The sequence below is a fragment of the Tachysurus vachellii genome, chromosome 18 (assembly GCF_030014155.1).
Source record: "Tachysurus vachellii isolate PV-2020 chromosome 18, HZAU_Pvac_v1, whole genome shotgun sequence".
Taxonomy (NCBI): domain Eukaryota; kingdom Metazoa; phylum Chordata; class Actinopteri; order Siluriformes; family Bagridae; genus Tachysurus; species Tachysurus vachellii.
The window spans coordinates 6,657,659-6,671,598 of record NC_083477.1 but is presented as its reverse complement, the minus strand read 5'-3'; the positions used below and the strand labels follow the sequence as shown (position 1 = coordinate 6,671,598).

The following is a 13,940-nucleotide window of genomic DNA, read 5'->3' as shown; positions in this document are numbered from 1 at the left end:
TGTGTGTGCACTGTGCAGTTACGCACACCATTGTAGATGTCCGAATCCCTGGCGTGAGTAGATAAGGACGGAAATAGCTGTGGCTGCTTGTGTGATCTGACAGATATGATCTATGTGGAGGGACTTTAAGGGTGTGTGTATGTGTGTGTTTCAGTGTACATATGTGTCTTATTTAAATAGGAAAAGGGAATTAATTAAAGAATCATTGCTGAAGTAATACTAGATGCCATATTCATTGTGGTCTGAGGTGTCAATTTGTAAAAGAGTTTTATTTAGAAGTTGCAGGGTGAGTATCCAGATCTTCTAGTCTCTCTTTCTCTCTGTGAGATGGATGATTTCCACATAGTTACAGGCTTAGATCTAACTTAAAATGATGAAAATGATTAGATAATTCAATTCTGCTGCAGAATGATTAGAGTTTTTTCCTTACCCTCTGCTCTACCCTTTCAAAATGTCTGTATTTTTGAGTAGTTAATGTTAACAGTGTTATTATAGGAGACAGGTGATGGAATATATGTAATGTGATGTAAGGAATAATATGTTTTGTAAGGAATAAAACATGGTAGCATACTCTAGTATAGAAAAATAATCCACATCAGGCTGGGGTTATACAGCCAGCATGAAGCAGAGGGTCAGTTTCTCTCCAAAGTGCTTCATTACTTCACCATTCCACCTTAAACTGTATCACCATTTTACCTTAAACTGTATCACCAAATCCACCTTAAGCTGTATCACCATTCCACCTTAAATTGTATCACCAATCCACCTTAAGCTGTATCACCATTCCACCTTAAATGTGCATATGCTTCATACCTATGGGGAAAACAAATAAATTATTATTATCATATCAAGGGGTTTAGAAAGTAATAGGACCACTGTCATACTTTTTCCAAGTAGCATACTTTCCCCACCAGTACAGTGATATACTGTACCTTCCTGGAATGTTGTCATATCCCTGTATTTGTGGTGTTGGGATGTTAAAACATTCTTAAGGGTCAAAAAAAAAAAAAGAATGAAAAACTAGCAAATTCATAAACCAAGACATTTGATCTTGGGTGTTCTTAAAGCAAAGAAAAATGATGAATATAAGAGATGATGTAAAAAAAAAAAAGGGGTCACTTTTTAGGTCAAAAACTAACATGAAACAGTTAAACACGATTAAACAACAAGCCAATGATATGACAAGGAGAGCAGACCAAACAGAAACACCTTGAAAATTTATTTATAACTAAATAAAATTTAAATATACAATAAACAATATAAATTATTTTTTCACATACAGCAATGCACATACACACACACTCTATGCAGTAAGATAAAGAAATAAATGATAACCCACTCCACTGGGGTTCCTCCATTGCGCCTTGTCTACTGTAGTCTATTCTCTGAATGTTATGCAGTGTATGTGTGTGAGGCTGAGCTGATTGTGTGAGAGGGAACAGTGTGTGGGTGGTGCAGCACAGAGACACGTTTCTGATGAGTGCATAGTGGGTAATGCATCACTTTAATCAGCAGCGCATATTTTCATCACTCCAAGTAATTACTCGCTAAGAAACGATCCCATTCTTCTGAGCCATGTTCAGTCATGATGATATGAGGACACACATTACAGGATTCACAGATTTCATCTATGTAGTATCATTGGTTTGAGTATTGGGTTTACACCTTAGACCTTAAAATGAACAGGTTAGTTTTCATAGATTGTAAATAAGTATTTACAAAAATCCAAATGAAATTCAATTAGAACCAAATTTATCCAGAGACCAAATTATATTATTAGATAATATATAAGACAGGAGAGCTAGAGTCTAATATACAGTACAGGTATGTTAAAGGCTCAACAATGACACGACTACAGCTGAGCAATGCATTATATCACAAGGTCTCATTGCTGGCATAATAAGGATGATGTGGAACAAAGCAACATAAACACACACATACACGCAGACACATTCCAGTACATTCATAGTATAAGAGCACATCCAGGTCATTCACACTATATGCTCCATGTCTGTCTGTAGCAGTTATTGCTTATTGCTGCTTTTTCCAATTTTTTTTTTTTTTTTTTGCCATATTATATAAAAGTATTACATTTCCTGGTGGTCAAGGGGCAGGATTCTTGGGCAGGGAACAGACCAAGCCACTGAGGGGTTAATTCTTAATACTGGTCCCAAGCCCAGATAAACTGGGACGGTTGTGTAAGGAAGAGCTTCCGGAGTAAAACCTGGGCCAAAATCAAATAGGCAGATCAGATGATACGCTGTGGTGTCCTGAGATTAAAAATTAAAGCTTCCACTTGTTTTGGTCCAGCTTGTATAATGCAATGTCTGATTATAGGGTTTAAATATGATAATTAAAATGTAGCAGTTGTAATTTTAGTCTGTTTTTATGTCTGTAACAGCATTATTGTCGAGAGAATTGTGAACTGTTTGCCTGGCAGGAAGCTCAAACCCCTCCCCGTATCTCATTGTCCTGCTCAGTTGCAGATTAACACAGAGTCATGATATACCTTTACACCCCGAAAACCAATGTCCTGACTAATTTTAAATCAGACTCACAGCAATTAGATAATTAATTTGTTTATACTGATTGTAAAAGTCTGTTAAGGTGAGATAATTTAGGGTTAAGGGTCCAAAAAGTTTTGAATTTAAATCCTTAAAAATCCCCTTTAAGAAAACTTTAAGTTTTTTATTTATTTTTTATTTTTGAAAGGCAGACAGGCTTAGTGTTGCATAACTTGGCATATCCATATACCTGGAGATCTGTACACCACTTTAAGCTTTTTGCAAAGCTAGCTCAGTCAGGTCACTTTAACACAGCTGTTCTTTATTGAAGCACAGGATGGAGTGGATCCCTATTTGGATTAGATTAGGTTTACTTTGGGAGGTGCGGTAATGTAATTATTACCAGTGTCTCTGGGATCTTAGTTCTTTAGTTCCAAACCCATCATGTTAGTCATTTGTTACACTGTGTCTGTATGTGTGTGTCTGTGTGTGTGTGTGTGTGTGTGTGTGTGTGTGTATACTGTGTCATACTGTATGAAATGGTTGTCTATAAAACAACCAACCCAGGTAATACAATTCCTGTGTAAACTAACATGTCAGTAATGGTTACATGATATCCTGTGGGAAAAGAATGTGCTCTAAGCATGCACTCTTTTCTCTACAGAACCAAGTACTGACCAACCTAAAAAAAAAAATAATAATAATGAAAAAAAATACACATGATGTTAAAAAGAGCTTTTCGGAGAAGTGACCTTTGTTTGGTTATTAACTTCCCAAGCCCAGGTATTATGTATGTTATGGTCATGCAATATAAATGATCAAGTGCAGCTTGCATGGATACTTGCATGAAGTCCTACATCAAGAGCTTTTAAGAGGCTTTTTAATGAGGTGTGTTCAGCATACATGAAATTGTTAATGTGGTGTTCATGTGGGAAACATGTATGAAGGCATTCCAATGTCTGTGACATTATACATGACTATAGACATCATCATCATACTCCACTGTAGACATAGCAGCTTGTAACATGTGACTTAACCTGTAACATGTAACCTTGTAACGTGTGACTCAACTAATTACATTGTTATATCTTTTTTGCCAAAAGACAAATAAATGACAATTCATTCATTCATTCATTCATTCATCTTCTACCGCTTATCCGAACTACCTCGGGTCACGGGGAGCCTGGGAGCCTGTGAGCCTCTCAGGCGTCATTGGGCATCAAGGCAGGATACACCCTGGACGGAGTGCCAACACATCGCAGGGCACACATACACTCTCATTCACGCAATCACACACTAGGGACAATTTTCCAGAGATGCCAATCAACCTACCATGCCAATCAACCTTCCATGTCTTTGGACCGGGGGAGGAAACCGGAGTACCTGGAGGAAACCCCCGAGGCACGGGGAGAACATGCAAACTCCACACACACAAGGTGGAGGCGGGAATCGAACCCCAACCCTGGAGGTGTGAGGCAAACGTGCTAACCACTAAGCCACCGTGCCCCCCTAAATGACAATTCTTTTATATTTATTTTTTATTTATATTCAGCATTTAATTTCTTCATCATGTCACACTTCACAGTCATGTTTAATGTCTTTGAAAGTAAACACTCAACATAAAATAATAATAATTAAAAATGTGTTTCTTTCCACACAAATGTTTCTATCTTCAAAGTAAATTATGATATCGAACCAATTTCTGCTCTCTGAGATGCTTCAAGTGTTTGTTCATAACCATCTCAAATATGAAGGTGCCAATAGAGTCCTGACTCAAGTCTCACACTGAAAGCCAAAAGTCCTGACTCATCTTATATCAGACTTGATGCCAGAAAAGAATTAATTTCTTAATACTGATTAAAAATGTCAGATAAGTCGATTTCATTCTGCCAGGAATGGAACAATGTACTGGTAGAAAGTTTTAATGAATCTGGCTCAACACGTCACTGTATCCTTTTCCTAGATAATACCATAGCAAAAGTTGCAAAAATTTCTCATTGAATTTTAAGCCAATCAGACACAGTTCTATTCATGGCTTCATGACATTAAAGTCTGACATTAAATTCTGAACATATTCTGTCAAAAAATATAAATTGCTAAATCCTTGAAACAGCTAATAGAGTAAAGACTACTAGCTCCCTAGCTCCATATAGCTAGGCATTTAGCATTCCTAGCACATTAGCTGCATCTGTGTGTGTATTTTACAATCTGTTTTCATTTTAACAAATTAAATAGTGTAAATCTGGCATACCATCCTACACAGATCTTCATGGTTTTTTTTCTAGTTTATGAAATGTTCCATTGAAAACCTCTTGAGAAAACTAGAAATGGTACTCATCCAAAGAAACCTTTGGGTAAGAGTGCATTTCCTGTTTATAAGTGCTGGTTGCTGTTTTTTTTTGTTGTTGTTGAGGGACAGCTGTCCTGCTGCTCTGAAAAACTATGAATGTTCCATGCATCCTGAAGTTTGTTTCAAGTGATATGAGAGAGAGAGAGAGAGAGAGAGAGAGAGAGAGAGAGGGTGGGGGGATCCTAATCGCTAATGCTGTGCTGTTCTCACAACATGCTGTGTAACTTTAGACATCAATTCCTCAATGTCATAACCTCACACTAATCCCAAGACTCCACCCACCTCTCCATTCACTTCTTTTTAAGACATTTAAAAATACTACACATTGCTTTCTCACCCACACTTGCTTACATTAAACATCTCCATGGAAACCCACGTGGATGCACAGTAACACAGAACCACAGAAACCAAAGACACCACAGGAGAAGATTGTTGGAGGTGTGAGCTAATGGGTAGCAGTTTCGGTATCAGCCTACCTGCGTGGGTACAGAAAGCATTAGCTGTTCAGGGCTATTTTTAGTACGTCAGATCGAATATCGATGCATTGTCTGAGAAGCGCTCAGAATATCATGAGGTCATGTATTGATCGCAGCCCGCCTGGAATGTTGGCTGGGGCGATGCATAAAGATAAATCTTCTTTAGTGTCAGGATGCTGGCTTAGGCTGCAGCTGCTGAAGAGCTTGAAGTAAGCATTACCTCAGAAACCCCGATCCTGTACTCCAGCAGGAGTAAAGTAACCAGGAAACACAGGATGTTAGCACTTACAATACTAAATTATAAATGTATATTCAACGTACTATATGGAATACTTAAACAAAAACAAGGACTAGAGCAGTGTCCCAAATGTCATACTACACACTACTATGAACTATGTACTCTAGTGTATGAGGTTTAGAAGGGTCATATCATCAAATAGAACACTAAGGGTTTTTTTGTCTAACTGTAAGTATAAGTAATTTCCCAGTCGATGTCAAATGAACATAATGCGAGGCCGTTACAGTCGCTTTACCACAGTTTTGTCAGCCATCTTGAACATTTTTTCTCATCCAGCATCGGTACCCAGTAGGCTCACCCCTTTTCCACTATATAAGCTTCATTTGTCAGGTGGAATTAGTGAATCATCCTTGCTTCTACTTCCTAGTCTGTAAGCCGTTCTGGATAAAAGAATCTTCTAAATGTATTAGTGTATGTAATGTAGTGTAACACTACTCTGGAATTAAACTACAAAAATGGAGCGGAATAGTGCATAATTGTGTGATTTGGAATGTATTTAATGAAATGAATTTATTCCCCTCTGAATCAGTTATGTTGTGTTACTGTAAAACATGGTTGTAGTCAAAATGTCTAGGTATCAGTTAGGATTCCAGGACTCATCTCTTCACAAAGTTAGTGCTTTAGTTTCCCACATGTGTATTGAAACACAGCCTGTTCCAGATTTCACAGTGCACCTTGAGCACATTTTACAGCGATTTAGCACCAATCCTCATTCCTAATTTGAAATGGCTGTATATCTATCATCATGCTTCGGTCTGTTAACTTTGCAAGTGCTTAAATGTGGTCAGATGTATAGGAGTTTGGCTATGAACTTTGCAGCAAGTGTTGTTGTTGTTGGCCGTACCATTGCTGTTGATTTTTTATCATGGTGCCTTCAAAGACCATATTCATTGTATTTTCAGATGCATAAGCAAGTTTTATATGAACCTATTGACAAGCAGTACTTTTGTAAATAACCACACAATTGTCTTCCTAATTTATCTGATGGTAAAACCCAAAACCTGCCATAGCAGTGATTTAAAATCCCTAGCATTTCAATTTTGGTTCATCAGAACTACTTAGAAAATAGAAGAGAAGATTGAAAGATTAAAACGAATTGAATTAAAAGTGATAAACTATACACATATTCACTTACTTCCAGTAAGCACTTTATTTACTTAAAATGTCTTTTAAGTAAGCAACTCTTGAGTATTAATTCCTGATTTCATTTGTAGTTTAGACTTAGATTTGTAGTTTAGTTTTTGATTCCTTTTTTCCTTTGTTTGCCTGATTGTTTGAGCTTTTAACATTTTAACTTTGATTGATTAGCAGTTCTGTTTGAGTGAACATAAAATATGTTAACATACAGGACAAAAAATACACAAATAACCCAAACATGGAATGGAATTTTAGCCCTTTTTGCGTCCATGTTCAGCATCGAATGTTTTTGTCATGTCACATTCCACAGTGGTGGTTAATGGCTCACATCAAACACTAAGAATATGTAGTTTCTTATAACATATATAAGTATTTGGTGATATCAAACCCATTTCTGCTCTCTGAGATGCCCCAAGTGTTCGTTCAGAAGCATCTAAAATTTGAAGGGGTTACATCAACCAATAAAATTCTGTGTAAGATTATCAACAGATGAAAAAACACACATCTCACACTGAAAGCCAACAGAGTCCTGACTCCTGACTCCTGATATAAGAACAAATTCCTTTTTATATCATACTTGTAGCCATAAAAAATGTATTTGTTTACACTGACTGAAAATATCCCATAGGTCTATTTCAATGGTAGTGAAAGGGTTAACAAAGAAGCTGTATTAGTTGTACATGCTATGACTTTGCTGACATTTAGTGTTACTCCCACACATCTAGAAATGTCTAACAATAGAAATGTTTTGTTTCTTTGATTTTTCAGATAACGTCTACAGAGAATGTCTGGCCAATGGAACTTGGGCGAAGAAGGGAAATTATTCTCAGTGTCAGGAGATTCTCAATGAAGAGGTAGAGACCTGCACACAATGACTTCCACTATCCCATAAAAGTAACAGGATTTAGTGGAATGTTAAGAGATAATTATTTGTTAAAGGGCTGGAGACTTTTAAGTAGTAAACATCTTTTAAGTAGTAATTTAATGATGCAATAATGCGGGCTCTTATTTCTAAAAATACACCACTTGTATTACAGGGGAGGCGTAAAAGCACATTTAAACTTAATCAAGCCGCACTCCCATTTCCAACTTCCTCATTCTATCAACTCAGGATAAGCGGCATGTTTTTTTGTTGTTGTACTGCTTATGTGCATTGCCATTTACACAAGCTAATATGCTAGCAATTTAATCAATCGTACCAGCATGTCATGTAGCATCATGTAGATGAAAACACAAAGACACACATTCTCGAAGTTTTAAGACAGCTTTTGTTTGTTTGTTTTGAGACTAAAGATTTGAGAAATAATTAAAAAATCAGTAATAACTTTACCAAAACGTCACTGTCCCTCATTTTAACACACAAATGTTGCTCTGATTCTGGATTTATTCTTCAACTTTTTCTCATATTACAAAGTTATTCTAAAACTATTCTGACTGTCCTTTTTTTCTAATCATCATGCATTAATTTTTTAAAAAATAAATACCACAGCTATTTTCTAATCAAATCATATACCGCACGATTTTACTTAAAATATTACACCTTATTCTTTTGTTCAAAATCTTTTGTATTTGTGTGCCAAATGGCAATAAAATGAGTTGATAATTTTTTTTAAAAAACATTATGAAGTCATGAAGTGCAGCACATTATAATGATTTATGTATATGGGCTTTGAGTTAAAAATTGGCAAGATATCGAGGAGTCAAATTTTAGCAAAGATTCAGCACAGGTTCTGTTTTCTTGTACGATTCATCAGTTGCCATCTATTGTAACACAAGTGGCAAGAAGAGGAAATAAATAATGTATACCTCTTCTGCATTCTGTGCTTTGCTCTGTTGTTATCTGCTTTCAAAGTGAGTGTTTAAGCAGGCACGGCAGGAAGCTGTCTGTATGGAGGATCTTAAATCAAGAAGCCGTTCCGCATTCGCTCTATTACATTTCAGTTCTATAACAGGAGGGTGGGCTTCAACTGCTATTCACTCCACCTAGTAGGCCATTACACCCAGCTATTGGCTTGGCATAGTCACACTTGTTTGCAGTTCGCTGCTCTTCTTTCTTCCCACACATCGAGTGGCAGGGAATATCGTCTCTCCCGCTTCAAACAAGGGCAAGAGGGTAATTTTCAAGCAATCTCTCAAGCTGTCCTATATAAGGCAGTTTAAGGGGAATATTATAATAGGTATATTGGTATAACATCATTATATCCCAGTGAATCCTATTCACATTTTAGCGTAAACAGCACTAACGTCTTAGCGAATCAAAGCTAAGTATTGACAGAGCAATACAGTAGACTACATCCTAATACTAAATGGTTAAGCAAAAATTTGATATATGCTTTGTTATATTATGTTCCTGTTTTCTTAATGAGCTGTGTTTTATTTGTGTTTGTTTGATTGTGAGCTGTATTTTTTCTGTATTTTATTTGAATAAGAATGAACTCCTTAACATGCAAATTACCTGTTCAACCTCCAGTGTTCATGACTTTCATGTGATAATAAAGTTAGAAGTTAGTAGCAAAGTTACAGAAACTAGTGACTGTGAAACTTTTATTAAGTTGAATATGAAGGTGCATATTTTATATTGTAAAACATCCATCAAACACTAACAATAAACCCTAACCCTAAGCCCTAACATCAAGCCTTAAACCTGGGCCATAAACCTAACACTAATCCTTAAATGTTAACCCTAACCCTAAACCTTAAACCTTAACCATAACCCTAAACCAAAAGCCTAACATTAACTCTTAAATTTAAGCCATAACCCTGACCTTATACCTTAACCCTGACATCAAGTTTTCACCTCCATTACATTATAGAAGAAGCTAGGAAGACAAAAATTTTCTGCTTGTCATCTGGTCGAGAAACCAGAATCCACCCTTTTCTGTTGACTTTCTCGTGTTGGATAACAAATTGACTTTAACTACATTACACGAACAAAAATATGTGTTTGCATGACCTTCATGCACATCTGTGTTTCCTCCCCAATTTGTTGCCACGAAGTTAGGAGCACACAATTGTATCAAATGGCCTTGTAAGCTATAGCATTAAGATTTCTAAGCAACTAACTTAAAGGAACCCAAACCTGCTCCAACATATGCACAAAGCGAGACATAGGTAAAAGTAGAACAAATTAAGTTATGCCAGTGAGGCATAGGTCATTAATGCACTCCATACTTTCCTCTAGCCATAATGTGGCTGGGTCAATTCATCAGTAATAGACTGTATTAAGTGCTTTATTAGCAGTCAGTGATGTCGGATTCGAAATGGCAAAAAACTGTGCTGGCTTCTGGCTTTCATATTACAGTAAAATGATCTAAAGGGTGTCTTTGTCACAGCTGGCATCTTAGAGAATAACCGAGATGGAGCATGAATGCAAAATTCAAATTCCAGACTACATTACTTTAAATGTCAGCTTTTAGCCAGCTCTTCTCTAGTCTAAAATAGTAACTGAGATCATTACACAAAACCAGACATTTGGCTTTATTTTAGCAAGCAATTTTTGCACAAAAACATTGCTGAACCTTAAAGAATGATGTCATGAGAAAGCCTAATTTTCAGAAATGTATGTATTTCTATATTATATTAAGCTACTTGGTGACAGTATCTATTGATTCAAGCCCAATAAACATTCATCATCTGTTTTGAGAATTATTAAGATAATTATGAAAAAATTACTATCAAATGCAGTGTAGGCTTTCATACAAAAATGCTTGTGTCGTTTGATTTACAGAAGTCTATATTTTGGTCTAAAAACTGATAGTATAGTTTGTTTGCTTGAAGGCTGCTTCTCATACGATGGGGAAAAGCCAGTAAATCCACCATGTCACATCTCTCTGACTTTTCGATTTACCTTAGCGAATAGTTGGATATTTTCCTCTAGAAACAAAATGGGTGAACTGATTGCATGGCTCTGTTCCAGCTTGTCCCTGGAGAATCAGCTAGGTTATTGTTTGTCTGTTTACTTTTTTGAACATTTTTTTTTTCCAGATATAAACTTTATATAAACAAAACAAAACAAAAAAAACTCAGAATTATCTTAGATGTAAAGCATAACAAAACATTTTTAAAATTATATGTTAATTAAATCATGTGTGCATTGAGAATAAAAAAAACTGTGATTAATGTAGAGCAGATCTTTTAATTGTTTTTATTTGAAGAACTTGTTGTTGTAAGTACCTCAAATAGAGTGAGAAACATTTTTTTTGTTACTTTAAGTAGTAATCACTATCTGTTATGCTATGTTCACACATACAACAACAAAGCAACCAGAGATCATTAATTTTCCCTGAGAACTGCCTACTGTACTTCTTGTAACATGAGTAACAGAAAGCTTTGTCGACTAGCTGTATCTAGCCATGTATGGTTTAGACATTTGTAGGAAATTTTTCAAATTTTTGTGTGTGTGAATTATAACAAACCTGGTTATTAGGTTCTATGAAGTGAGCCTTGGACACTTACACATACAGTATGACTAGGATGTTCAGTACCCCTACACACACACACATGCACACCTCATATTCACATACAGAGCCACACACACATGCAAAATGCCAAGCTAGCTAGCAGTGATCTCTGCCATCTGTTTCCTGCTGGACTGGAGATTTAATAATTAATACGAAGGGGAACATGTGGTTGTGCTCTAGTGTTCATGCTTTAGGCAAAAGGCCCTATTACATGAGTTCTGCCCAGGGAAACGTAGCTAAAAGTAATTTGCTAGCTTAAAAAAAGTGTAGCAATGTCTTAGCAATCAAGAGAGGCATTTATGCCTTATGCCTAGTTAACAGATACAGACCTTTGCACAGGTTGTTGATGTAATCTGGAACCGTTCCTGTTTCCTGTGGAAAATAAGTGGTTCAACAACCACAAAAATTTGATTAATACTGTCACCAAATTGTGACTGGTTTGCAACCAATAACAATGACATCTGTATTTTTAGGACCACAATTCAAACAACTGAATTTCCAGTGTTAGATTTTCCTTGAATTTGGCTGCACGGTCATTGGGTGGCTCGCCAACTTACTAGAATGCTTCTAATATGTAAAAGAAAAGTAAGCTGGACCAAGTTCAGGGGAAAAAAGCATTTATTGATGTTTATGTAGCAAACCAGACTTTATTCCTGGTAACATATGGCCTTCAACCAATAGACAGATACAGTTAGGACCTTCTACTGGAGAACTTACAATGGACACGACAGAAGGGCCATCCTGTGTATTGATCAGTTGATTGCTTTACAAACAGTCCATTGTGTTATCTACAGGTGGGGCATAGGCACAAAGTAATCAGCCATTTGGTCCCCCCTTTACAGTTACATGTAAATTACAGGTGGGGCACAGGAACATCAGACGTTGATTACATATGAATGTCAGGCATTGATTATGCATGAAAGAACTAGACACAAAATCCTTCACCAGTCAATTCTATAATTATTGATATGGTTATACAGAATGGACAAAAATGACCAATTAAGACCAGAGAACCTACTTACAGATAAGTCTAATTGTCTGTATCCCCTAATTTTTCACAGAGGATAAAAATGAATAAAAATGTATGTCCGTTTTTCATTTGTCTACAGTATCAGACTCCCAATATTTTACAACTGTAATGTCGAGTGGCGTGTATAAGTTTTGATAAACACTTGGTAATTCCCTAAATTGGTCAGAAATTTTTACATTTACATTAATGGCCTTTGGCAGATGCTTTATCCAGAGTTACTTCCAGAAGTTCTTTAAAGTTTTTATCAATGAATACATCCTGACACTGACTCACTAGACCACAGACTATCAGTACATTCCACCAGTCTAATCAACTCTGCTGGGAAGGTAATATAGCAAGAATATAGCACACAGTTTTAATCCTTTTTCCCAGTAAACTGATGTTCCATTATGCTAGCGGACTGACTTATGGGACATTAATCAATAATTATTTTATGGCTGCAAGTCTGATATAAAATGAGTCAGGACACTGTTGGTTTTCAGTGCGAGACGTGATTTTCCCTCTGTTGGGATAGCATTTTATTGGTTGAAGATCACCTTCAAATTTTAGAGGCTTATAAACAAACACTTGGGAAAATCAGAAATCAGTATGATATCACCATTTACTCTGAGGTATAAGTCTCTCCCGTTCCTTCAAATTTAGCCATTTGTATGCATCTCTGACTAGTGCGTAATACTTTTCCAGAACTTTGTACCAGATTGTTTCAGTTGGTCTTGGACTTCCTGATGCTGTTCAATTAGATATAAACTCTATCCAGTGCTGAAGCTTTCCAGATGTGTGTGTGTGTTCATACTGAGACCAGAGAGCACTTTAATAGCATGAACGTTGACTACAATGTAAAAACGTATGACAGAATATGTGATCAGTCAGATTTAAGAGAATTACATATTACATTCGGTTACTCAGCAAAACATGATTTCATTGCTTATGCTAAATTTAATTGAAGAAAGTTTCTAGTCGCTAAATAAGCTAATTAAATTGGAAATTCCCACAAGTACACTGGCGCTGGTGGGAAATATAGTATTCAATAAACTTGAGCCTCAGCTCAGATGACAATGTGGAGTTCATTGTTGTTTATTCTGTGCTTTGAAAATACATCATGATGAAATCATGTTGAATGTATGAAACTCAAATTGCGTAAATATAACTCAACTCAATCACTTGAAACCGATTAAACATGCTGTTTTCAGTGTACATTTAACTAATTTTTAGATTGTAATTATTTTTAATTACAATATAACAATTGTAACCATATAGTAACGAATTGTTATATAACTGATTGTTATATGAATTGTTTGTTTTCTGATTGTATTTAAACTAATCTAAGGGTTCTACAGCAATGGGTATGAATACCTACTGTATACAGTCACTTTTATATTTTTTTAAGGTTAGATTATACTGGGAATGATATTATATTGATTATTTTGCGCCAAATCATGACTTTTATTCTTGATTCGGGTCCAAGTTTTGGTACGACAACAATGTCACCACATACAGTTATATATTATAGGCGAATTGAGGCTAATGTTACTAATGAGATTATAGCTACTGTATAGTCTGCATCAGGAACAAAAATTGCTATAAAAGATATAAGAGCAAGTGTCTATCATATTAAGATAGAGAAATTTAGTGGTTTGTGCTTAAGCTGGAAACTTGCAGTGTAAATGTTCTGGAACTACTGATCA

The 13,940-nt window shown here is 36.0% G+C and overlaps 1 protein-coding gene across 1 annotated transcript in view; it reads left to right on the top strand.

The window, feature by feature from the left end:
• Positions 1 to 13,940, top strand: part of crhr1 (corticotropin releasing hormone receptor 1) — an 80,454-nt gene that overhangs the window by 21,134 nt on the left and 45,380 nt on the right. The window contains exon 4 of the mRNA XM_060892418.1: positions 7,534 to 7,619. Coding sequence (XP_060748401.1) covers positions 7,534 to 7,619 — 86 coding nt within the window. The remainder of the gene's footprint in view (positions 1 to 7,533; positions 7,620 to 13,940) is intronic.